The following is a 27,049-nucleotide window of genomic DNA, read 5'->3' as shown; positions in this document are numbered from 1 at the left end:
GCGAGCACAGCACTGCCCTACATCTGGCTCTAGCCAGTATGAAGATGTGTGAAGCCCTGCAGAACCTCAGAGGACCAGAGACTACAGATTCTGCATGACATTAACACTGAGCAAACAGAGGCCCCAGCAGCTGGCAGAGCTGGGATTACATCCAGTTTGAAAATGCCAACAAGGAGCTTCCCCACAAGCCACCCCATTTCCTAGAAAAAGGAGAGAGGTTGGGTGTTGTCCTGAACTAATAGCAGGAGCACAACAGGGATTGAAGGGCGTTTACTCACTGTCTGTTCATTTTCCAAATTGGCCTGTTGTCTTCGGAGATCAGCCTTAATGAATGCTGAAACAGAGGGAGGAAGAGAGATATGAAGGCAGTCAAGTCACCATGCAGTGCCCAAGTCAATTTACCCAAGACTCAAGGGAGCAGCAGAAGCCCCAGAAGAGACAGAAACACATTACAATGAGCAAGAGAAACCACTCTCCAGGACAAGGCTGAGAACACTTCTGAAACAGGCAGGATAGACATTCTTTATTGGGTGCAACTTTGAGACCCCAGCCAAAGCCAGGGCAAAAAACCTCGGCTCTTCTTTGTAATGCAGACCAGATGCTTAAAGAGGAGCAGCATTGCTGTGGGACTGCTGTGAGTGTTCTGCCCTTTTCTGCAGGCACTGCACACAAAAACCTTCAATTAATATGCCAAGCCCAAGGCAAAGTCAGAGCAGAAGAACACTGAAAAGTTTAACTACCTGTCATAACGGTCCCCAGGAACAGGACAGAACAAAGCAAGAGGTTTCCTGCCTTTGTCCCAAAGTGATCCATGATTTGCCCTTGACCAATGGTGAAGGCAATACCAAAAATCTACAAACAAGCAAAGGTAATGTCAAGCTGTACTGTTAATATAAAGCAGCCCAAACTCTTTCCAATCTTTATCGAAGTATCAGAGCATACAGACCAGTCAAACGGTTGGCCTAAAAGGCTAAAGTTTGGTTATAAACACATCCAGAGGCACTTCCTTGCAGCTAATGGAATGACAGATGACCCTGAGCTGGAATATCATCTCTTACTGGAGATGAGCCAGGACTATTAGGAGCTATGTTGGAGAAGGCAAGGATGACTGGTACCCTGAAGTATTTTCTTAAGCAGAAACAGAATGAGTGCCACTACAGAAATGCCATGAGGAACATCACACAAAAAGCCAGGTCCCGGGACGCTTAGATCTGCAGTACATTATACCAATAATGGACAAGAAAAAGGACTCAAGGCTTGGAACTACAATTTAATCTCTTTGCCTAAAAAGAGGCAGGCAAAGGGAAAACAGCACACCTACCTGTGCTGAGACATTAAGGAGCCCTGATGATGTTCCTTCTGATTCTGGGTATGTCAATTCTGCAGCAAACTCAAAGCCCAGGGGAAGGTATCCTGTCATGAAAAACCTGTAATGAAGTACACAGAAAGGAAGACTCATCAACTGCCAGAAGGAAGACTGAAGAGGTATAGTATAGACCATAACTCTGAGGGGCATCACCTCCAGCACAGTCAAACAGTCATGCCAGCCCACGTTCTTTTCACTCTTGTTCACTGGTCATCTATGGGGCTGTGGGTACCACTTGCTTTCCAAAAGCTTCCATTTTGATTGCCTGGAACAATTAAGGTGGCTGTAGCTGAACAGGGTCACAATAATGTCCCTGACTCTAATGAAACACATACAAGTGCGAGATGGGAAGGGCAGATAATTTTGTCCTTAAACCATGCAGGAGCCATCCAGATGCTATGGCTCTCCCCAGTCCCTCCCACAGCAGGAGTTCTGCCTCCCTGCTCATCCCCTAGCAGTTCACATGCCAAGGAAAGCAGCCTGCACATGAACTTACCCCAGCAACCCAGCAGTCACAAAGACCACCCAGAGGTGGCCCAGGCTCAGAGTGAAGGTATAGACTGTCATTCCCACCAGAGACATGATATAGACAACTAGCGTTGTTTGCCTGCAAGAAAAAGCAATCAGGGTTTTATTTAATCCAGGCCTCCTTTTTGCCAACAGATCTTAGTACAGCTTGTAGCACATGGGTAAAAAAAAAAAAAAAAACAAAAACCCACACTTAAAAGTTGCACAGTCTTTTGACACTCATAGCCAGACAGAGGAACTGGACTGTCAGATATTACGGAAGGAGCTGCACACAGAGCAGCACAGCAGAAGAAAGATCCTACCACAGGTTGAGAAGTGCCTGGTCATATACAGTACACACCGCTTGAGGGGGAGAACAAGAGCCAATTAAAGAGATTGTTATTCTTCCTTGGGCATCCTCTGTACTATAGTGAGTGGGAGATGCTTGGAGGAGCCAAGGAGATCAAGCACTCTCAAGCAGGAACATAAAGGAAAGAGGTGTCACCACTGCTAGAGTCTTATGGGCATATCTTTTTCAGTGCTGTCCGAAACAGCTTTCATCACTGTTCTTTCCTGTTGTTTAAACTACCAGCTATATTTGTAGAGGTGACATGCAAGCCAGGCTGCCCTCACAGCTTCACCCTCGAGCCATGTGAGCATTTAGCAGGGACAGTGTTAGTTCCATAGCCAGCAGCAGCTGAGCCACAAACTCTTGTCTCTGTGCAGAGGAGACAAAGACACCCTGTGCTCAGGAAGTATGCCAGTCAGATCCTGGGAACAGCCAAACCTGCAGCCAGGCCACGCAAGGATCATCAGTGGACTCAGTTCTGCAAGACACGGGCAGCAAGCCCAGGCCAGATCTTACAATAACATTTAGCAATTGTCATCCTTGACTACATACCAAGAAAACCCTTCCCACATTAAAAAAAACAAGGCTCTTTCTAGTACAAAAGGCAGAAGTAGGTCTTCACAATACATAGTTTTGAGGAGGGAAAGGAGGAAAAGGTAAATACTTTACCTGACTGAAATTCCACCAGGATTTTGAAAGCAGAACAGTTACCAGAGTTGATAAAACCTTTTGATCATTGTCTTTTAGGAAGAAGTTACATGTATTACTACTAGCTACTTGTGTACTTTCTCTCAAATTTAAGTCTTAATCCATTAAAGAATGTGTTTGATATCCGTTCCTAAAATTTTACTGAAGAAATTAAACCTCAAACTATTTTCACTTTTCCTTTTTAATGCAAACGATCAGTCAAAAATCCAACCCAAGTAGGCAGTAAGTATTACAATGTGTAAGAAAATGTTCCAGTACACTGAATTACTACAGATAAATCTAGACTGTTCCAGCTAAGGTTCTGTCCTCCCTCACTGCTGCAATGACTGCAGTCAGTGGGGCTCATGGCCATATGTCAATTCTTATCCAAATATAGGCCTGAGAAGCTAATTTCAGGCTTCACCTATTGAGCTATACTTAGAAGGTTCACCAGGCTCATTTAAAATATTGAAAGGCTAAACAACATGCTGTGGCGAGTAATTTTGTTGTGTATCAAAGGAGAAGTTTAATCCCTTAACCTCCAATGTTGTATCATTTCTAGAGTATGTTTTTTCCAAAGCTTTCACTGAGGGAAAAATTGGTATGTGAAGGCAGCATAAAGGGGCTGCTTCCTTCTGTTATAATCCATTGCAGAGAGCTGCTACATGGTTGGCACAGAGCCTGGAGGCTGCAGAAGGAGAAGAGCTGAAAGACTGACTGAACAGACAGAGAGCAGTCCCAGAGAGTGAAAGAGATGCAAGTAAAGACCTTTTTCTGCTCATTACATGTTCCTCAGGTATGTCCCATAGTTCTTATGCCTCCCATGCCTTGACAAGCAGCCATGGAGGAAAGAGATAATTAAGAAAGGAGTTCAAAGCTAGAATTACAGTTCTGTACTTAGGCTGCATGAACCAAGTTTGAACTGGGTGCTCCGTCCATAAACAGCAGTCTCCAAACTACATAGCAGTCAGTGCTAAAATACTGTGCAGGCCTCCAAGAGGTGGCTGCAGCCCTTGGAAGTTTAGTCACTGCCAGCAGGGACACTCAGCACATGGAGAGTTTTATCATTTTTTTCTCACCACAGCCAGTTTTGGGCTCAGTGCTCAGAAGTCACAGGATAGTTACACAAAATCTCACTCAGTTTTCTGGGCTTATGGTTCAAGTACTCCAAATGATTTGTACTTTATTCAGTGTCATGACAGTTGCCAGGCGTTGCACTTCACCCCTCATCTCCTGACAAAGGTGAAGAATGAGATAGTGACCAGATGTGGTGAAGACCTTGTTTCACACTGATGCTATGTCATTAGTCAACCTGCAAGAGAGGAATTCCCAGAACACGCTGTGCCCCACTGAGAACTAGAGAAGGCAGACTCATAGCTGCAGGCAAACTCTTGAAGGTGTTCTTCACTGAAACTGCAGAACTATGTAGAGGACAAAATGGAGAAAACCGATCCTGCCATGGGTACCTCATCTAGCAAGTTTTCCTCACTGATGTCCCTGAATCATTAGGCTGCAGAAGGACAAAATTAATCAACAGACCTTTGTGAAAGAACAAGACCACAGGCTTGAGTGTTGTGGGAATCACAGACCAGAAGTGCCCTGAAGCCACGAACTGCTGCCTGCTCACCACAGCAGATCCTCACAGGATCTGAACAGACAGCAGTGAATGCAAATCTTGCTGCAGGAAACAGCCTTAAGTACACAAGCACACTTCTAAACTGGACTTCAGCAAAACCCTGCTCCCCCAAGCATACCACTGATGACAAGGAAAGGAGATTCAGCGTTCAGCAGAAGAAAGACACAAGAAGAAAGACACAAAATTTTGAAGAAGGTTTAACTGAAATACTGGTAGACACTGGTAGGCACAGGGAAACAAAAACCCCTGGGGAAAGACACAAAGGCAGGGTATTCTCAGGAAGTGGCCTTTGACACCCTGTTCACCAGAGGACAAGAATGCTCTGTGTCCCTAGGGGCACCCAGGCATGGAAAAATGCCCAGTTTTAGCTTAATAAGCCTCTTATCACAGCCATAAATCTCATGGGAGCAAGAAAAGCACAAAGGAGGAGAAGCAGATTTACAGAGCACATCAGGACTGCATTCTGGTGTTTTTAGCAACCTACTCCCATGACGGCTCTACAGGGACTGACAATTTTCATTGTCTGGAACAGAGAACAGAGACAATCTACTTAACAGGCTGATTAGTGCAGTGAGTACAGGCTGGAAGTTAGGCATTCTGCCACATTACCTTAGAAAAACTGAGTTAACCCAATCTTGTGCTCTGGGGTGTGGGAAGGAAGCCCACTGCACCCATGTGGAAGCATTGCTACAGAGGCACCACTGCCAAGTCTCTGTGGCAGAGGCAGAGGGAGATCTGTGAAGGACCTGACACACTGGTCACTTAGATTAACCTAACCAGCCCTGACATTCATCTGCCCTCCCAGTCATATTCCCAAACCTTCTGAAGAGGCAGATCAAAGAGCTCACAAAAGAGACTGTGAGAAAAAAAGATACCTTAGGGAAAAAAGCTAGACTGGGCCGCACCAGCAGGGAACAGGGCTGAAATGAAGAACATATCTCCTGCTGTTCAGTCAGCTCCAGAAGAAGCCTCAGAGTAAGAAATGGGTATGGCCTACCCAGCCTTTTCGCACAAGGTCAGTTGGATGAGGAAAGCAAAAGTGACAGGACAAGACTCAGAGGGGATTGCAGCTGTAAAAACAGTAGAGTCAAGCAACATCTGAGGCAACAAATCAACAAGCTGCGAGCAGGAGGTGGGATGAGGGAAACAGCCACATACAATAGTTTTAGCTGCTCACAGGGATGTTGTGTGCAGCTCTGCTGTACGGATAGGGATGGCCTCCACAGGCCTTGCCATGAGGACAGCACACAAGCCTGAGCAAAGGCCTTGTTCCTATGCTCCTAGAAGATTTCATTACTGAAGACACAGAGATGTCAGATGCTGGAGGAAGGGATGAATTGGAGAAGACTGCTTTGGTTTTCACCACGCCCTTATCCTTTAGCATTCAGTTTTATGCCACTTTCTTCCTGTATGAAGGTCAGAAGAAAGGACAGTCTTGGTAAATTATTTATATAAGACATATGGCAGGACAAGGTGAAGACATATTCACTACACAAGGACTAACCTTGTGTAAAAAGGGCTACAATAAGAAGGCCCATATTGCAGGTAAGGCTAGGCCGAGAGAGCACCTTTCAGTGGAAAAGACCCAAGTGCCCCATCCTCCACTATCTTTTCTCCCTCCCCCAAATTTTTGTACTTTGCATCTGTACAGGCCTAAAACACCACTTGGGGTCTTCTGTCTAGTCAATGGAGAGAGAGATTAATGTTTCTGAGATCTTGCCTTATAGAGATGCAGCAATGAATGTGGAGGATGCTGACTGCAACCAGCTTGACCTGAGGCCATGTGAACACTGCACTTAAAAGAAAAGCATAGCCAAAGAGAAGTGATGATTTATTTGGCCCCCAAACACCTCATTGTGAGCCAGACTACCATAGAATTACCAATATACCTAGCAATCTCCAGGTGTCACAACCTCATCTGTCCTCTGAACCAGGAACTTGCTTGCCAAAACTTCTTCTGATTCTATGATTTAAAGAGATGGGCTGTTCTCAACAAGTCATACCACCAAAAAAAACAGCCCCAGTTCTTGCACTGCTCACTTGTCGCTACATAACTCACGTATTTATTGGAATGGACCTAATTTGCACTTGCTATTCCAAAAACAAGAATAATGAAGGGGCTGCTGCAGGGACTTGCCTGCCAAATAAAAGCAAGAGTGCAAGGCCATTTGGTGCCCAAGCATGACAGATGGGGAAAGCCTGACTTAGCACAGCCTCACCCTTTCAAGGAACTGCTGATGGTACAGTAAAGATCAAACATGCATGTAGAGCTCTGCAATTCCTTCTGTTATTAACCTTCCTCTGCTTCCCTCAATCACAGCTGGATCCCATTCATTTGCTTCCCCAAGCTGACTAAAAAAAGGACTTGATATCTTTCCTTCCTGATTTTCATGTGCTTACCATTTTATTCTTGACACCATCTCAGCAACAGAGGGAAGGGGGAGGGTACCCACCTAGAACATCTGGCATCTTGGCAGTTTTTTTTTAAATAGACTTTTAAATGGGGCTATATAAAGACTGTTTAGCACTCAGAAAAAAAATGTGCTAGTTTCAGAGAAATCCATTTTGTAGGCTGTAATGGAGAACAAATTCTTAGCAGGGGCTTTTCCTCACCTAAGGCTAAAACTATCTCCTGGGATCTGTAGTCCTATTTTTCTTCACTGTTAGCCAGCGCTGCCTACCTATGTGATCCCTGTGAGGAAAGAGGGGACATGGAACAAATACAGGATTTGTGTTTTTTTCTCTCCTATTCTACCGAATTTCAAGTCCCAGCTCTGCATGTTGAGTCACAAAGCTTTTGAAGCCTTCATGCTGCAACCTAATCTCACTTATGGAGAGCCAGGAAGATCATCCAGTCTAGCAGTACCAGCTACCTCACCACTTGCCCTGGGCTGGAAGGAGACACAAATCGCATTGCATTGTTAGCAGTGTAGATCTAACAGTTGCATTTCTATTTCCCAGGACTCCCATATGAGAACTACTCAGTGCCACACAACCATACAGACACAGCAGCAAATGACCTGCCAGTCCCAGGAGTTCTCACCTACCATTCTTTCTTATTAAAGAAGCCAATTTTCTATTTCTGATCCCTGTACTTTACAGGGAGCTAGGGCTAGAGGCCACTTCAGAAGTTACAAGCTCACAGCTAGCCAGATTAATCTAAGCTGTCTACAATGAGAACGTGCATTTCTGGCCCAAGATATGAGGTAGGAAAATGGCAGTAGGACTTCCCCAGATGAAAAGCTGCTGCAAGGAATAAAACTCTGAAATTGCTTTCAAGTCATTGCCAGCCCATCACCAGTAAAGCCCCCTCTCACCCAACCTGCTCAGACAACAGGTTATAGCACAGTTCTCAAAGCCAGCAGAGAAACCAAAAAGCTGGTTGAACCCCAGTATAAGACACAGGAGTCTCTCTGTATCCCCTGGGATATCCTACAGAGGTGTTTCAGTGAGATCCAAATCCCTGAGGACCAGGAACTGTAGGACAAGCAAAGACTCTTAACTGTGCCTTTGCAGATAGCAAGGTATGCTGGCCAGATCTGCCTTCCCAACTCACCGAGCAACAAACACAGACTCATCCACCCGTAACCCCAACAATCCTTATGCCTGCCCTAAATACAGCAACACGCCATCAACACAATGCTTCTGGGCACTGAATTCAATGTGCCTTTCATTAAGCCACACAAAAATTCACAGAGACTGGTTTGTAAGGGCTGAGAAATGGTCTGGTACAGTCTTGATTCTGCTTGTGCCAAGAACTCTCTCATCCCTGACAAAGCAGTTACTGGGCCATCTCCTCTGTAAGCCTCCCTAGGGACCACCGACACCCAGTATGGGTGCCCAGTATGGGCCCAGTGCCAGCGATGCACAGCTCCAAACTTCACTTTAGACTAATTGGGTTTTGAAGAACCCTATTTTTTTCCCCACAAATCCTCCCTATGATTCAGTCTCTAGACTGCCAACTTGCAACTGCACAGGGCTGATCCTTGCACAGTATGGAGAAAGAGCACAGTCACCAGGGCACAGAGGCAAATAAGGGACTTACTTGTAGGTTTTGGTTTTGTCCAACCAGATGCCGGAGATCAGAGCCCCAACCATCCCCGACAGTACAATGGTGAGTCCAATCCTGCCAGCATTCACCTCCTCCCCCTGTGGTGAGACACATACACACTCACACAAATGCAGGAGCCAACTTGTATCCAACAAAAAGCAAAGTGCAGAAAACCCAGAGAGGAAGAGACACCAAAGTTAGTCTTCATACATGTTTACTGCTGGTAACACACTAACCAGAACTAGTGTTTGCAGGAACACTTTTGGGCCCACATGAGCCAGTGCTTTCTGGTCCATGAAAAAAAGTGGTCTGGCAATTGTGTCTGAGCCAGCCCTGAAAAAAAGGTATGCAATGGCCAGTGTGAGCAGATACTCTCAGAGGAGTTAGCATAAACACTATCAAGCTTGCTGTTACTATTTGGGCCAGATTGACCAGGAAATATTTGGACTCACTATAAGGCAGCACAGAAAGGAGCTCTGTGGCATGCAGCACCAGCAGTAAGCTGTACAGGTACTGAGGCACCCCACCCTTTTGCCACAAGAGCATGAGCATGGACAGCCTCCTGGGACAGATGTCCCAGTAGAAATCACAGTCAGAAACAAGGAGAGGAAATTGCTAGATTTTCTCAGAAGTAAATGCTTTTATTTAAGGTGTAAAGGAGCCATCTTTTCTAGAGCTCACCAGCTTTTACATGGGGTGGCGTAAAGGAAAAAAAGGAACAGCCAATTTGTGCTAGAGCCAGCCAGGTCTGCTGTGACATTGCCTTTCTCACAGATTTTCCTTTGGCAGCCAGTGCTGGACAACAGCAAGCATCAGAGAGGGCCATGAGGGTTGGATGCACTTACTGGGTAGTGATGGATCACCATGCGGTTCAGCAGAGTGGACAAGGCGTAGAAACAACCTACATTCAGACCTGAGAAGGGGATAAAAATGCAGCACATTCAGAGCCTGCTACTCTCCTGCTGGGTTGTGAAAGAGTAGAAATGCTGAGAGAGAAGTCTTTGGGACCATCAGTCCAGAACAAGGCTGCAGAGTCTGAGGAGAGTGAGCCAGACTGGCTAGACATAGGTTACTGAAAGAAATGCAAACCAACATCCAGGCCTCAGCATACAGGAGGAAGAACCCTGCAGTTTCAGGATGGTTCTTACCCAAGCAGCTAGAGGAAGGGCTGTGCACATTTCTGGTACTGAAAGGTCTTGCAACACCTTCACAGGGTCCCAACCCTCTCCCACAGCCAGATCCATCTTTAGCACTGCAATTTTCTCCTCTGACCCCAGAAAAGCCAGAATATTAGAAAAGCATATGCCTTAGCGTCAGACCTTGAACAAGGACCTGAGATTCAATCAACAATAGTGTCATTGACCTCTGTCTTCTCCTCCCAGAGAAGGGCCTGTCAGCATTCTCCTTGCTGACAGTAAATAACATTCTCTCCAAGACAAGAAATGCCAGAAGACAAGTAGGAGCAGAGTTGATTGGTGAAGCACAGATAGTACCACCCTCAGGCACCTGGGGTGTGTGTCTCCATGGGAAAAGTTTTGCATTTTAAAAGATATCACTGAGGCCTGAAAAAAAAACATGAAAGTAATTTCTGAATATTTCTGAAAGAGAACTTATATCAACTGTTACAAGGTTTCTCAGTATCACCCAAGGTGAGAATGAAACTGCTGGGGTGATACTGGTCAAGGGCTATTCAAACACTCTGCTCCATCTTACATGCAATTCTCATTGGTTAAATGCCTTCTCAAAAGGGCAGAAAACCCAACAGCTTTGTTCAGCAGGCAAAAACATACACGTGCACTGGACCAGCAGTACTACAACGGCTACACTCTCACCTTGGGTGATACTGAGAAACCTTCCCCAGGTGGATGAGGTCTGTAACAGTCAACATAACTTTCTTCTCAGAAAGTCGTTTACATTTGCAGTTGGTTTCTCTTCAAGGCTTCAGTGATTCTGATGGGTGAAAGGAAGGTGACAGATTTCACCACTGCAGCTCACCAGTCCAAAAGGAGCCATGGGTTTAAAAAGTCTGGCACAGATGCCTGAAATCCTGACAAAACAGATACATGTCAAGTTCTCCCTTCCTACTTTTCCTCTCTAAGCCTCAGCTAAAAGCAGAAACTAACACCTGCTGCCTGCTTACCACAAGATACAGAAGTGCAGTCTAGCAGACAGAGCTTTGACAGAGGGAACAAAGCCCTGAGCTCACCTAACCCTGAAGTCACCTAACTCCCCTTAAGTACTCAGCAATCCTGAACCTAGCCCAGTCTTCCACTGAACACTGGATACCTGTTGTAGTACACAGCACTATGAGGAGCACAAGATTGGCAGCTGGAGAGTGCATCACTTCCTTCACACACCATCTCTGATAACATGGCAATTTACTGAGGATGGTGAGGCACTGGAACAGGTTGCCCAAAGGTGTAGGTGGAAGTGTGTGTTTAAGGCTAGGCTGGACTGGGGTCTGAGTGACCAGGTCTAGGGGAAGGTGTCCCTGTAGATGGCATGAGGGTTAGAAGTAGATGATCTTTAAGAGCCCTTCTAACACAAACCAGTCTATGATCAAGCAAAGCTCACTCCACAGCTGTATGGCCCAGGCAATAGATGAAGACTCTTATGCAAGTGATCCCAAATATTGCCTGTAACAATGCTTCCTGCTTCAAAATCATGTGTCAGAACATTACAAAGGAGATTAGTAAGTTGAGTGACATGCTCATTAGGCAGAAGAATCTACCCAGTCCTTACCAGCAGTTATTCAGGAAGGCTGGAAATTCCAGCAGGGCCAGCAGCCAAAGATGTGGGAGAACAACTGGAGACCTCACAGCAAGGAGGTGCCCTCCAGCTTAGAAAGATATCTCTTTGCAACACTTGGCTATGGCAGAACAGCTAATACACCCTAAATCAGCTTCATCCTATCTCCACCTCTGGAGCATCCCGCTCACTAGGTGACACCAAAAGCTGCAGTGCAAGGACACGGGAGTACAGCAGATCAGCACAGTCCTTCTGCTTCTTCACTTCAAAGCTGGGTATAAACATTATCCACTCATTTCTGCACTTCTATTTCTCATACAGCCAAGAGGACAGCAGCCTTGTGAAGACAGCCATCTGCTGCTCTGGTACCTAATGCTGTAAACCAGCTTTACAGCAGCTCTGTGATCCGTGTGATTTCCAAGACAGAGAAGGGCCCTTGCTCCCAAGCTGGGCAGAAAGTAAGAGTTGGCAGCAACACTTGGCACCAGAGTCAGGCAAAACATTCTAAGAATCAAGACAATGTGTCAAATTTGCATATGTGAGGGCTGAGAAAAGTTGTAGGCACTTTATGAAGTTGCTCAGTGAAGCTTCTCTGAGAATTACAGCTGTTTGAATATCCATAAAACAAGTAATGGTAGTTTCCAATGGGAAAGTGGCCACTTGCCCACCCACACGAGGGAAACCAGAACTAGTAGCTGGGAGCAGGACACCTGAAGGTCCAGCATCACCTGATTCTTTAGCTAGTTACCATGGTTTGCTTGTAACGTAGAATAACGTTTTTTGATACCTCAGTGTCTCCTCTATCTTTATAGAGGCCAGAACAGGGAAGTTTATTGCCTACAGCTCCAAAAGGAGCCCTTATTAAGCCTCAGACTAAAACCCAGGTCTTCCACAGGTAGGCAGCCTATTGCCTACATGCCAGACTCTTGGTCTCTCTCTTGTTCACTCTTGTAATCCTCCCCAACAATGGGTCCTTATGCAGTTCTCACTGCCCTGCCTCCTCCTCGTTGCCCCATCACCACTCCAAATGCTGATTCTTTAAGACCATCTCATGACTCCCATTCTTTTAGCCTTTCCCAGAATTTCCCACCCTTTTCCTGCCTACTGCCTCCCACTAGAAACATGCTCTCCAACGCAAAGCTCAACCCCATAGACTTGGAATTCCTTAATGTCCATTCCATGTTATGCCTCAGTTTTATGGAAGCAATGTCAACAGTCTTGGGGAAAAGGTTCTCTGAGGGCTTTCCTGAAAAACAGTTCACTAGCACTGACATAGCAGCAGTGACACCACTGTTTCCAGCACTGTGAGTCTTGCCACAAGAAAGGAATCACTGGTTGCTGGTAATACCAAGAGCTTAGAGGTCTGCAGACCCGTTCTGACCTGGCATTGTGGAAAGATCCTCATTCTTTCTATAGCCAGGAGAGATGAACAAGCAGCAGGTTTGCCCCTCTCTCCCCGACACAAGGTATGCTAACACAAAAGCCGACTGGCTGCAGATATCTTTGTGTTAGGTAGGCAGGATGACTCAGTTGCACTCATGTGGCTGCAGATGTCTTAAATCTTGGCCAACGTAACTTTTGACTTGAGTAGGAAAAACTGTCACCATTTTAAACCCAGACAAGCTAAAAAAAAAAGTTTCACAGTATAGTTCCCTCTCTGAGTAACAGTCACCATCTCAAGTCAAGCTGGAAATTGGCATGAGGCTGACAGAGAGGAACAGAATAAATGCACAGACCAGCAGCAAGAGAAAATTAATTATGAGCCACTGAACGGATTTTCCATACTGTGACTGCCAGAAAAGAATTACTCCAGGAAGGTAAGATTCTCAACATATTCTTTGTACTGAGAGCCCTCCTCTCTCCTCTAGGACTTGTTTATGCCTATTAGAGCAAATGCTTTCCCCTTCATTTTTCCTGAAAGGTAGGTGTGAACCGAGCAGATGACACAATCCAACTTCAGACAGTTTGCCTGGCAGGTTTTTCTGTCTTCACTTTCTGAGAGGGCATTATATACTACGGAAAAAAAAAAAAAGCCAAACCCAGCAGCTGCAATGCAAACCAGAAGAGTTTAAGAATAATCTGAGAGATGCATTTCTAGAAGTCTACTGCACTGAGAAGGAAGGCAGCAGAAATTCCAACAACTCCAAAGACCATTAGCATCCTCAGCAAGTACAAAGCCACCATCTGACTCTCTCTAACCTATCTAGTCATCCACAAGGTCTTTCAGATACAATTGCTGGCAGAATGTGCAGAACTTTCAGCAATATTTAACTGTCTCCCATAGCAAGCTGGTAGGAAGAGTGAGGACAAAATTACCCACAGACTAGCTGGCTACAGCATACCCTATTATGCAGCCAGGCACAGACCACAACGGCCTTTCTGCTAGTAAGGAAAACACTTTTCCATATGCCAATTCAACATCAGGGAATAGATTCAACACATCATACTGTCCTCAAACAAACAGATCGAGACTGCTGAAGAGAAGCAAGCAGCAAATTCAGCATGCAAGGATAGATGGCATAAGATGTTCTCCAGTCCTTTCTTCCAATTGCTTCACAGGGACTGCCTAGAAAGCTGACAAAGGTCTTCACATCTTCATACTCCACATGACCTCTACAGAGACGCCTAGCAGTCATAATCCTTGCCTTCGGAAATTACTTTCACTCAGTTCTGTGACTTGCACTCAGACACTTCCATGTATTTCCTATGTAAGCATTCAGATCGGTTTGCTGCAATTATTTAAATGACTGGAAAAAAAGAACAGATAAGGAAATCCCCTGAACATCAAACAGTCAAAGACTGGATGAACAGTTGTAGGGGTATATCATCCTCTGTGTGCTTGCCTTCCTTTCATTCTTCCTCACTGCATTCACTGGTAACCACTGCTGAAGAGTACTGGGCTATAAGGATTCCTGGTCTGTGGCAGCACAGGGGAGCTATCTTTATGTTCCCCTAAAACAACTCAAGCTAGTTACTGCTCCAGCAGAGCACAGAGAGGGAGGGAGAAACCATGATAACTGCACAAGAAGAAAGGCCAGACTTTACCATAAGTGACCATAAGCAGCAAAAAGTTGATATTGCGGAGCAGGCGGAGGATTGATTGCATGTACGAATACTCTGCAGTCGGTCTTGACTGGATCGAGGCCTGAGCTCGGCTTGGAGGGTTCGGGGGCTTCTCCTTGAAGACTGAAACCAGACACAAAGTATATCTGTTTGTAATGGGGCAACTGAGGGGCCTGAGCACACACTGCATCATTTGAGGGATGGCAGAGGGGCTGGTATAACCAACTGTACAAAACACACCATTTTCCTTAAGCTTTGATCTCCATGTATGAACTTATCCAGGAAAAGGAAAGAACAGCTCTCTTCCAACAGTAACTCCTGCCACCTTCCCAAGAGAAACATCTTACCTTCAATTAGCTTTTTGTGTAGGCAGTGTCCAGCAGCACCAAGAGCTCTCAGGACTATTAATAATGCCTTTGTCTTTAGGAGGATGACCAGCCACGCTCAAAATTGGTATGTGGATTTACAAGTGACAAAGCAGAACGGGGCAAGTCAGTTGCCAAAGGTGGCCTAGTGCTCTGCAGTGGCCAGTGCCCAGGGAACAATAATCTTTGCTAGGTTTTATTTATGGCCAAGCCATCTGCTGCCCCTTACTAATTACTTGCATTAAAGTAGCATCCAGAAATCCCAGTCATAGGCGATACTGCTATGCAGGTGCTAGACAGGCATTTTTGTACTTGTCTATTCCCTGACCCACATTATTTGAAGTTTACATCTGATTCAGACACCAGCAATATGAACAAACTGGCAAGAGGAGCCTATAAAAAATTGCATCGAATTCAGCAACTAAACTCAGCTCCCCAGCAAGCATGCCAGCCTTTCATGCTAAAGATCTGGCTTCAGCGTCATGTATTAAGCAGGGGAAATGCATGTCTTGTGTCCTGCTACTGCCCTTCATGCTTTATTCTCTCCACTCATAACTGAGAACACCTTGTTCCTGTGATGCCATATAATCTGCCTCTTTTTACTCTTAAGGGGTAGTCAGGTCCCAGAGATAACCCAAGGCCCAGCATACCCTGTTTGCAAGGAAGATGACTACAAAACTTGCAATATTTCTGTTGGTTTTTAAAGGATTTATTCATGCCTGGAATTTATTATGCAGGCAATTGACAAAACCAACAATTTGGCAAGCTCACTGACAACCTCCCTTCTACATGTGCTGTTCATCAAGGGTTTGAAGCAGCAAGATATTGCAAGGTATTGCATGATCCTGTCAGCTGCATGGTAGGACACATTCCCAGATGGCCTGCCCAGCCCTTTCCTGGTACACAGGCCCCTGTCACATATCAGCTGATCTCAATCCCATCTGGTTTCATGTGCACACTCCCACCTCCTTACCTATGATGACCAGGATGAACAGGGCTGACGCCACACCTGCAGTCATGAAGAACATGATGCTGATGTGGTAGGCTAGCTTCTCCACATCCTCCACATTAGGGATCAGAACTGGAGGGACCAGAAAGCCTGCAGCGATGCCAAGCTAAGAAGAGAGAGGAGATAAACAGAGGCATGACATGAAACCACAACCTACAGCTCAGTACAGGCTCAACTGAGCCTACCCAAATTTCACAACCAAGATGAAAATCTTCTTTACCACACAAAAATCAAAAGTCAGATACTCATTGCAATTAGGCCATAAGAGAAGTTTCCCCACTGCATTTACAAGTGTCAGGATATTCAAGGCAAGGTTTTACAACAGAATTGAGCAGAATGAATACCTGGCTCCACCAAAGTGGAGGTCTTGCCTGCCCTGACCTCCCCCACAAATATGTTCCTGTTCACACACACCTCCCATTCCTTACCTTTCCCCTGCTCTAGAGCTGGCCTGATCATCTGGTAATCCAGTTTTGCTCATTAAAAATGGCAGAAAACAAGACCATAAAACCCAACCACAATATTTGCCAGTTGAGTTGAACCAATTTATTTTCCAACCACGTAAGTGCAAGGGCGGAGACACCTGACCACTCCACATAACTGAGATATTAATTTGATACAGTCTCAAATGAGCAGCCTCGCAAGACAAGGCACACCCTATGACCATCAGGAGAATCAAGAAGAGCATCAAGGTTGAAAGCAAAGTGTTGACAGCACATATATCCTAAATGTTGAGGTTGGTTTAGTAATGGAGCTTGGCAACTGTCCCTGGATAAACTGCTCTGAAGTGTACAGAAAGCAAGGACTAAGGAAGACAAGTTCTGTGCAGCCCATAAACCTCTTGGAAGCATGTCAGCACAGAGCAGAAGACCCAAGAGCCCTGTAGCCCAGGCATGACCTTGGACAACTTCCCGTGGCTGTCTTCCAGCAAAACCTCGTTGTGCTTTCTGCATGCTTTCTCTGACATTTCTCAGTGTTTCTGGGATGCTGATAGCCTCATTCTGAAAGACTGACTTACTGGCCAAGACAAAGATCTCAGAACAAATGTTTCAGTTGCCATATCTGGTAGTTAGGCTAAAAATCAGCTTGTGCCCTCCAGCCCCAGAAAACTCTCCACAAAATCCGTACTCCTCCACCCAGCTGGTGTATTTTTGAGACAAGAAGAATGCTTAGGCTTCAAACAGAGCTATCTGCTACCCTCAGGTGCCCTATTTAGCTTACAAACAGGTGACTTTCAATCATGTCTGGCAAACTTCTCCTGTGTCAAAGAGTGCCCTCCACTGGGACCTGGTATATCCTGGGTCAGGATCAGCAACAGATATATACACTAAATTAATTCTTGGTGCTCAGACACTGCAGGGAGCTAATGAGAAGTGCCACCAAGAGATTACAGATGTGCCCCACCAGTTCAAGGCACTGTTAAGAGTAAGAACATTTGTGGTTTGGTTACTGAAAACAAACCCTAGCTGTGCCATCCCAGATAGCAAGTCAAAGACTGAAAGAGTTTAGGAGGAAACTTAAAAGACCATTAGAGAGGATAAACCTTCCTACCACCCACATGGCACAGACAGACTCTGGCACAGGACTAAACTTGCCAGAGCTCAGTTTTGTTCAGATATGGCCTATGCCCAGCCTCTCATCACAGCGAGTCAGGCTGACTCTCCTCCTCTGCACTGCCCACTCACTACAGTGAGCACAACTATCATGGTTTAGAGGCTTCAAGCTCTAATCTCCATCATATTGCATGCCTCCCCTTCCCTACACAAGCATGCAGCTGCACAGAAAAGGTAATGGCATCAAACACAGAAGCTCGCAGAGATTGCTGGTAGAGAGCAGAAGCCTGCTTGTCTCTGCAGCACATTTATTTTGCCCTCCTTGTGGCCAAGTGCAGTCTTGTGCCTCTGGTGTGCCTGGCCAGCCCGGGCTTCAGTCCTATCTCCAGAGCATTTCTAAAGATTCAACCTTTGAGGAAGAGAGACTCTCAACATTGCTCCTTTCCATCTGAGGGAAAAGTCCTATTGAGTCTCATATCTTCCATGTGCCCTCCACCCTTTCCCAAGTAAGGTTTACAAACACCTTACTGGAAACTGACTCTTTGTCTTACCACTGTTTCATTCTTGGAAGAACTAAGCTGGATTCTTGTGCTAGGTACTTCTTAGCTTCCTTCTCTGCAATCACATGCTAGCCACATGAGCTGCTGAAGGGCAGCAAAATAACAGGAGATGGAGAGATCCACGCTTTATTCTGACCTCTGACATAAGTTTCTCCAGGACCACAGTTGAGATTCAATCTTTTCCGGTCTCCCTCCAGCTGCTCCTTCCTGAAAAAGGTCTATCTGATATACCCAGCAGAGAAGAGACTGAGAGTCTGTGTTGTAAATTGTTTCGAAATCTTTTACTGGGAGGTCCTATAGTCATCACTTACCCAATGGGACACAGACTCACCCAGCTTTCTTGAACTACTTGTTGCCTTTTCAGAAGAATTTTCCTGAACAACTTTTCTAACCATAAATGGGTGTTTTGTCCTTTCTCTTCTCCCCTCGCAAAAAGAAGCAACTTTTACCCATTAGGAGTTCGTTATACCTTTGATAAGAACCAGGTAGCAGAATGGAAAAAAAATCATAGCAATAGGAGCTACATTTTATATTTCAGAGCAACTCATGCTATTAATTCTGAAGATGAGGCCCCTTGACTTGACTGGAACTGAAGATTTCCTGAAGGACACTCACAGACCCTGGATTATTCATACCATTTTTAGCAAAGAAGACAAGCTCTCAACAACATGATAACTATTACATTGCATATACTTTACCTTTCACAAGGAGATTTTTAGCCTGATTCTCAGAAGGTCAGTGTGCAAATTACCAAAAGCCCGCAGAAACACTGTAACCAATTAACCAAAAAATTTAAAAGATGCCTTAGAAAGGGAAAAAATTTCTCTCCCTTCTCCACACCTTGCACATCAGGGAAAATAAAGCAATTGTAAAAATAAGGTTAGTTCTGCAAAAATCTGGGCTACCCTCCTTATAGACACCATCAGTCATAATGGATCATAACGGACCCTCTTATTTAATTTGCATCTCCAACCTTTACACAGGCAGATAGATGTCCAATACCTATATAGATAAGCTTGTTCTCAAAATTTGGTATATCACTCAGAATCCCCTCACCCAAAACACCCAGCACTGTCCTGATCTCTGAGGATCTCTCCAGGAGATCAGGCTGCTGGCCTTTATTTTATAAAGGCTTTGGGGTAATTTTTAAACACAATACCAAGAAAGTCAACAACTACAGCAAAGTGCACTGTTCAGATCACTTACTCTTTAAAGACTAGTAAAGGATAGAAGGAATGTATTTCCTACCCGAATTTTGCCAAGGAACAGTCACAACAACAACATCATATTCAACATTCAAGTGTGCATAAAGAACAAGCAACAAAACCAAGAGCAAATAGCTAAGAAGATAGTATAAAAGTACCCAAAGTCTTGAAACAGAAAATGACGTGTCTACAGATAGCTGCTAAGAGTCTCCTGAAGGAAGATAAGCAGTGGTGTATCAGCATAAAAACTGTAAATGAATGATCGATGGAGGAGTACAGGGCTGGACCTCCACCTCAAAGAAAACTACAAGTCAGCAACAGGAACACAGAAGCCCTGTAAAATTCCATAGGTAGGTAGAAATGTTGACAGAGGGGACCACCAAATCCAGAAGGTCAATTATAACGTTAAAAGACACAGAGATAGAGATGCTGCAAAAGCAAAAATACACAACAGTAAGAAATTTTGACAGTGCCCTTGAAAGCTAAATAAGCGTCATGACAGGGATGATGCAGAGACTGCATTTTTGGATTCCATAAATACCCTTTTCTGAGGAAAACTTGTAAGAGGCAGCACAATTTATGATTTTGACCCAGAACAGCACGGTGTGACTATGGCCAATATTACAGAATGGTTCTGCACTGGACTGAAATTCAGCTTCCTTGCAGCTGACAAAAAAAGGAAACACCCTCCAAAACACTACAGCAATATATAACTCACAAGAGGAAGCTGCCTAAAAGGAAAGAAGTGTGTTAAATGGAACTGAAGAAGAAAAGCCTAAGAAATTAAAGGCTTGCAAGTGGCATTAAGATTGTGCAAAGCCACTGAGTCAGAGGCTCACTGTAAGCCTAGAGAATATTAGCAAAATATTTTAGAATACAGTAAAGGAACCACAGTTAAGTAAAAAACAAAAACACAGAAACCCCCAAACAAACAAAAAAACAAATGAACAAACAAAACAAAAGAAAAAACAAACAAAAACCACCACCAATAACATAAACCACCCAGCTCTAAAACTGGACATTATTCCTTCTTCTCAAGCAAAGAAAAATGACAGCAAGCTGGACCAAGCTAAAATAAAACCATAATTAGGCCAAAAGAGGCACCAGGACAGCTTTACAAACTAAGTCCTAACTCTTCAAACACGACAAAATCAGAAAACTTCACAGAAGGGTCAAAAGATCATCAGTGTGGAAGGAGAACACTTAAGAAAGAGGTCTTCGACCATCATTCATGACATGATGTGCTATGAGTGGAAGACATTACTCAATTTATTTAAACTAATTTCTTCTATGTGGCATCAGGACCAGCTGGTATTCACCCAGGAGCTCAAAAGAACAAGTCAACAGTAGATCCTCACTACTTGCACAGAAACATACTAAATGGTCTGTTACCAAATATTCAAATTGGGAATGGAGGAAGAGAAAAGTGATGCTAATTTTTAGGAAGCTCAGCATAAGCAAGAGACCCGGGAAATCCTGAGACCAGCAGCCTGCTGGTTTGGCCAAGTGACAGAATATGTAGCAATCAAGAGATCTATGCTTTGATAAACACCAATACAACTGGCTTTTCAGACACCATGATTTCAACATGGTCTTAGCAAGTTCCCAAGCCAAGACTTTGGAGAATGAGGAGGACGTACTCCAGATTCCCTCTGGATTCACTTGGGGAACCCCTTTGAGGAGATGCTTTTTCCAGAGCTCTGGGCAACACAGCATCCTCTACTACTCTTGTCTGGGTTATCAAAGCTTTGTCCTACGCCCTCCCTCCCTTTCCAACTACAGGTGCCCCTCAAACTGTAACCATCACATTTCACAAGAGCAGCTGAACATTCTGACCCTATAATTCATATATCACAACCTGCAGAGAGCAGACAGCTACCCCCCCACACACCCTGTGCCTCCCAGCTGCACGTTGGCTTCCCAATACTTTGCTATCAGCACAGGTCCCAGCTGTCTTTCTATATAAAATTCTACAGGAGAATTGAAAATGCCCAACCGACGTGCTGTTTATACAGAAGCTGCCAGTTCCTACACAGTAAGCTTTTGTATGAATTGGTGTCTAGAATATGCTTCTTCCGTACCACTGACAGCAAAATTAGAAGAGCCTATTGAAATCCAGATAGTCAGGAAGCCAATGTACATTCTTGCACAGTTTACATAACTTTCTTGCAGTATTTTAAGAAAAAATAAGGAAATATACAAGCTGTGAAAGGAAAAATTGTGGTAAAACAGGGCTTAAGCTCTATTTTACTTTCCCACTAAAGTGGAAGACTTTGTTTTTCCAAACTGCATTTGCACAACCAAAGCTCATCTGCAAACAAAGCAAACTCCCTTCTGCATAACACTTCTGCTTCTGTGGCATAATCTCATAATGCTTAATATGATGCAATGTACAGTGTAGACTATTCCCCTGTGCGAATCAGCCTTGAATGCACCTTCCCCCAGTCTGCTGGGAAAGAAATGCAACACGGCAAAACAACAGCAGTAGACAAGAGAGAACAAAACAGAGGGGTTTCAGCTCTGACAGCTACCTCAGCTGCTACTGGAATCCTCAGTGAAGATATGCTTTGGTCAAGGACCTATTCCAGTCACCTAATACAGACTATCCCGGATAACCTGCAGGGCAAGTGCTGAGAGTGCTTGCTGTAGGGTAGACCCTCCCATCAGAAACACTGCAGACATTAATTGAAACTCCCATGCAGAACTTAACCCAAAAGTCAGCTTCTGTGAGAGAGAAAGGGGAGCTGCCTTTGGTGTATGTCTGGGAAGGGAGCACCAGATGAAATGGGTAGAAAAAGTTCATTTCAGGCTCTCATGTCCATTTATAGAAACGGAGGCATTCCTGCAAAAGCCACATTGCTATTTGGTCAGCACGCCCTCCCACACTGAGCCACGTCCAGGATTTTGGAGAGTTGGCCACATAGCACTCCTTGAGATCCAAGCGGTCTAATCCACCCTGCCTTTTTTTTTTCAGGGAGAGAAAGGAGACAGGGCTGGAGAATGTCACCCATTAACTACTGTCACTACAATCAACTTTGTCAACCATTAGCTACTGCCACTAAAATCTTCTCTATTCTGATAGCTAAAACTCTGAGAGATACAGGGCCAAGCTACAGGGCTGTGTGACAGATCATCATCCGTCCATATTTCTAACAGTGAAGGGATAGGAATCCTCCAGCACAGACAGAGCAGCCAAAGAAGATCTAGAAGTCCACTCAAAGACTGGAAGACAAGGATTCCATATGACATGATACATTTCCACAATGCTTCTTAGACTTTAAGATGCTGCCTTCCCTGAAGGGCAAAAGGTATAGAACAGAGCTATCAGTGAGGTATCAAACAATGGCTCGTGCTCAGCACAAACAGCACTGTAGTATCACCAGCTCAAAAGCAATTGCTATTCAGATGCTGCAGATCCATTTACATGGCAAAACCCACCTCAGCCACCACCCAGGCAGACTCTTTCCCCCAATTCAAAACAGAGGAAAGGACCCACCAGGAGTGAGAGAGAGAACATTTCCCTAAATTTCATTAACAGCTTATCATCAGGTTTCAAAAGCCATCACCTAATCACTTCAAGACTGGCACTCCCAGCAGGCTACAGATACCACCTAAAATCTCTGCCTCAGGCTGTTTCTGTTATGGAAACCCTAAATCTCTGAAGTCACATTGCATCTATATCAGAACAGGGACAGCTCCTAAGATCAGTAAGGTGCTGCATGATTTTTCCCCTAAAGCAGAGCTTAATAGGAGGCTGAAGTTCTTTCCTCCCAAATCACATCACTTTCTTTCAAGGCCTGCTTAAAAAAATTTTTAAAAAAAGGATAAATTGCTGCAAAAATATCATTTAGAAGGCCAGCATCCTTACTCCCAAGCCCATCTTGTGGCTTGTTTCTTTGCCAAAACAGCAAGAAACAGGAACAAGGTATCAACAAAAACCCTAATACTGGTGGAAAAACAATGTAAATCAAATACACAAATGTTCTTTGTGAGCAATACAGTTATACACTTCTCTGTGTGCTACCCATGCCCCTTGCCCATCAAGTGACAACAGTGAGATAAACTAGTAAGCTTGAGATATGCATAAAACAGCAGTTCAGCATGCACCATGGCAGCTGAAGGAGACAGCTGGTACCTGGCTATCAATCTTCAGCTTTTAAATTTCAAAATGCCATGAAAACTTACCTCACTACCTAAACATCCACACCACGACGTTAGTTTTGTCATGCCAAAGGACCATGCTTTTTCTCGTCCCCACATTATGGAAGAGCAAGTGTGTTAAATGAAGGGGCGAGACCTGCTGCTCCAACAAGCACACAGTATCTCACTCAGGAAAGCGTTTCCTGCCACTGCAGTCCTGTCACCAGGGAGAATGATGGACAGTCTGCCATAAGTGCAGAAGTTTAGAAGTTTGTTTGCTGCTGCCTGTTAGGCCTGAACCGCAGTCCCAAACAGGGATGCAGCTGATGAATCAATACAACAAAATGGTAAAAGCATGGCCTTACTCAGGCCACTCTCTCCAATCCACCTCGTGTGTGGGACTTCACATAGATATCCAGCACCGAGGTGCTCCACAGAGAGCACTGCTGATGTAGCAGGCACACTACTGCTGACAGCTGTACTTCATAAGCATGTCAGACAAATTCCTGCCAATATTAAAATACATCTGAAGAACATTCGTGAACTCTCCATAACACTTCTGCTTCTTTACCCCAGATCTTCAGCATGAGGAAGTCTCCATAGAGATTTTTACTAGTCTTTCAGGAAATGAGAAGCCAGTAGTATTTCAATAACACTCATATATTAATGCCAAAGCATCCAACACACAAACTTCATCCTATACCTCCCCACACATGAACGTCCACGACAAGGAAAAAGAATGGAAAAACACCTTCATATCTTCCTGTTAAAACATGGAAAAGTAAAATGTGATGAAAAACAGCAAAAACAGTGGGTAAACAAGAGAATGTGATCACATCTAACCTATTTTTGAACTTCAGATACCACAGCCAACATATGGCTAGAAACAAGTGAGGTGATTCTAATACCTTACTAGGGATTGTTTGCTTTTTGAAAAGGGTATTTAATACCTGGTCTGATGGATTCAATGATTTACTCTTCAGGGCTAACTTTGAACTTGAAGGTTACCATCAGTCAGCAAGCAGAGGCGGTGTCCTGAGCAAACACGGCCCCAGCTTTCCTCAGGACAACGCTGCTGAAGTGCAGCCTGGGGCCAAAAGAGCAAGAGTAGAAAGAGGACAGGTATAGGAAATAAGCAGTGACACTTCCCTGCTTCTTCATGCAGTTGCTTACAATTCTTTAATGGAGAGGAACTACAGTGCTTGGTATTCAATAATAATAGTAATAATTAAACTAAGTGGCATGGCAAAGCAAAGGAAAACCATACAGTTGTAGAGAAACAAGCATAGGGAATAATTTACCATACTGCAATTACAAAACCACTGTATTATACCCTTTGCTAACACTCCCTAAGACAGTCTTTAACTGCAGTCAAGTAAAATGTATGCCTCTATTTCTTCCCCCTGCCCAACCTCATCAGTAAACAAAATAGCTAGTTTTCATTCACTGTGATTATGCCTGACTATGGGAATAAATAGGTCTTCCCTATGAAGTATGCTCTGTCTTTAGTCACTACCATTTCTGCCTTCTCCGATTCTCTAAAAGGAAAGTCTGGGCTTACAAAGCAAAGACTATGTACCGAACTGAGGTCTCATTGTCATGTCAGTTCAACCACCAGGCAGTGTGGAACACCAAAAGGGTAGCCAAAGTTTGCCTTTCACAGCCGTTAACTAAGCCACTCCTTTTGGGATGATGATTCCACACAGGCATATAGCACAGGCTGACAGCCTCATTGTTTGGATTTCTAATGCACGCTGTTGAGTAACTCCACCTGAATAATTTTTTTAAAAATCTGACAGCAAAATGCTCATTTGCTCATGCCAAGTAAGATGTCTTCCACTCTAGATAATTTAAAAACACGTGAAAACCAGCCCACTAGAAGGGATGATAAGAGCAAAAGGAAAGCTCAGATGCACTCAAGGAAAGAGGTTTTCTCTTTCCAAAATATGTAAAGCGGTTGCCTTAATTCCCTAGTGCTTTTCTGCAAACGTCTGTTCCTCAAATACCATCTACAAGCATTCACCTCTTGTTGCCTCAGCAGTATCTAAATAAATACAGAAATACAGGAATAAGCGGCCTGCATTAGAAGCTACCTGAATTGAAATCCATTCAAATCAGAATAGCAGCCACTCACAGGCTGAATGGTCCAGGGTGGAGCAGAGTCAGATATAGGGGAGAACTCTGCATCTCAAAGCAAGAGGCACAGGCCTAGCCTAGCAGCTAATGTCACGTTCCACTTTCCTCTTCTTTGTGTCAGGGCTGCAGAGCCAGGCTCACTTCACTTATGCCCCATTGCATTAGTATTGGCTTATTCACTTCATTCAATTGGTATGAGCTGGTGTTCCGGTGCAAGGGTCAGGAAGCTATTTCCCTGATCCTTTCAAAGCTGTGTAAAATTTTATCTCCTCTCGCTACCAGAAAAGACAATCACAGGTTGAGCAAATGTATGTCACTGGCCTTCGGCACCTGCATTGATACAAGAGTGCTCCAGGAGCTGACCTGACACTGGCCTGATGGAACTTTTCTTTCTTTTAAAGCAACAGCTTATGGAAATTCTGTAGCTAGTTTTAAGAGGTATGAAAGTGCTAAAGTCCTTTTCCTCCAGGGCCCAATGACAATGTTTTCAGCAGACAGCTAATCTCCTTTGTCCCATCTAGTTGTCAGCAGGAAGAGGATATTGCAGTGTCAAGTCCAGATGCAACTGCAGATACAAGATTTGAAGAACACTCTGCCTGAAGCAATTTCTCAGCACTGTGCTTTCTCCCCCAGGCCATTCATAGTTGTACTGAATCACAGCCCTGGACTAGAGATTCACACACACAGGAAGTGGAGGGCACTGAAGAAGAGCCTGAGCCAAAAGACCTGTCAAAGCCAGAATCATACTTAACCCCCATGCTACCCCAGACTTTGTAGATGGATGTCCCACTTGCCTCTGCCACCACCATCAGCCCTCCGGCTAACACCAGTGGCACCCTTCCAGATACCAGCTGCATTTTACAGAGGGAATTTCATGTAAATTCGTGTTATCCCTGCAGCTGCCCTTCAGGCCACGTGCATCTCTTAGCCCTCCCTGGTTTGCAGCCTTAGCACTCCCAGTCTCCAGCCAGGCAAGTGACAGCCCGCCCCACATGCGTGGCCAGCAGAGGTGCAGCTGCCCATTACCTGGTTCCCAAAGACCGCAATGGAGCAGGCGGTGGAGACCTCGTGGGAGCCAAACCAGACCGAGGCGATGCGTGAGGGCATGCCCAGGATGAAGACCTGAGCCAGGCCACAGATGACCTGTCCCAGGACAGTGACGGGGAAGAGGTGAGGCTTCAGGCTGCCCAGCTTCACCCAGGCACCCACGGCATTGAGGGCCGAGCCAGCCAGGGCGATCAGGCGCAGGCCCCTCTTGTCCAGCAGCCAGGCGACCGGGAAGAGCAGGGGGATGTAGATGAGCATGTAGCTCATGGAAAGCCAGTCGATGGCGAAGGCGCTCACGTCGTAGAAGCCCATGAAGACGTTGTTGATGCTGCCGTACTGGATCCACTGGAAAGCATTGCACAGGGAGTAGCTGCTGAAGAGCAGCAGCACGGCCCAGCGAAGCCAGGACAGCTGAACCTCGGCGGCGGCATCACCGACCCCTCCCGCCGCAGTCGACAGACTGGGCGCCCTGGTGGGCTCCTGCAACACCATGCCGGCACGGTGGGCCGCACCCGGCCCGAGTCGACTCGCCTCAGCCCAGCTCAGCTCCCGGCCGGCACCACCTGCCCAAAACGCCCCTCCCGGCCGTCCCCACGGGGCTCACTGGCGGCTGCCGAGCAGGGAGGT

General features: G+C 45.1%; 1 protein-coding gene across 8 annotated transcripts in view; it reads right to left on the bottom strand.

Moving 5' to 3' along the window:
- FLVCR2 (FLVCR choline and putative heme transporter 2) overlaps nt 1-27,049 on the bottom strand; it is a 34,169-nt gene extending 7,120 nt beyond the window's left edge. For 6 of the 8 annotated variants that reach the window (XR_015804630.1, XR_015804631.1, XR_015804632.1 and 3 more), the window contains exons 1-9: nt 26,402-26,993; nt 15,746-15,887; nt 14,390-14,530; nt 9,442-9,509; nt 8,591-8,694; nt 1,863-1,973; nt 1,322-1,427; nt 741-852; nt 279-334 (exon numbers count right to left, since the gene is read on the bottom strand). Coding sequence is in view for 5 of the 8 variants with exons in the window: in XM_088167362.1 (XP_088023488.1) it covers nt 279-334; nt 741-852; nt 1,322-1,427; nt 1,863-1,973; nt 8,591-8,694; nt 9,442-9,509; nt 14,390-14,530; nt 15,746-15,887; nt 26,402-26,914 (1,353 nt within the window). In the remaining 3 variants the exon portion in view is untranslated. Of the gene's footprint in view, nt 1-278; nt 335-740; nt 853-1,321; nt 1,428-1,862; nt 1,974-8,590; nt 8,695-9,441; nt 9,510-14,389; nt 14,531-15,745; nt 15,888-26,401 lie in introns of all 8 variants that reach the window. The other 2 variants (XM_014890137.2, XM_088167365.1) reach the window with 2 other exon arrangements.

The sequence above is a fragment of the Sturnus vulgaris genome, chromosome 6 (assembly GCF_052056855.1).
Source record: "Sturnus vulgaris isolate bStuVul1 chromosome 6, bStuVul1.hap1, whole genome shotgun sequence".
NCBI lineage: Eukaryota > Metazoa > Chordata > Aves > Passeriformes > Sturnidae > Sturnus > Sturnus vulgaris.
This window is presented reverse-complemented; position numbering and strand designations above follow the sequence as displayed.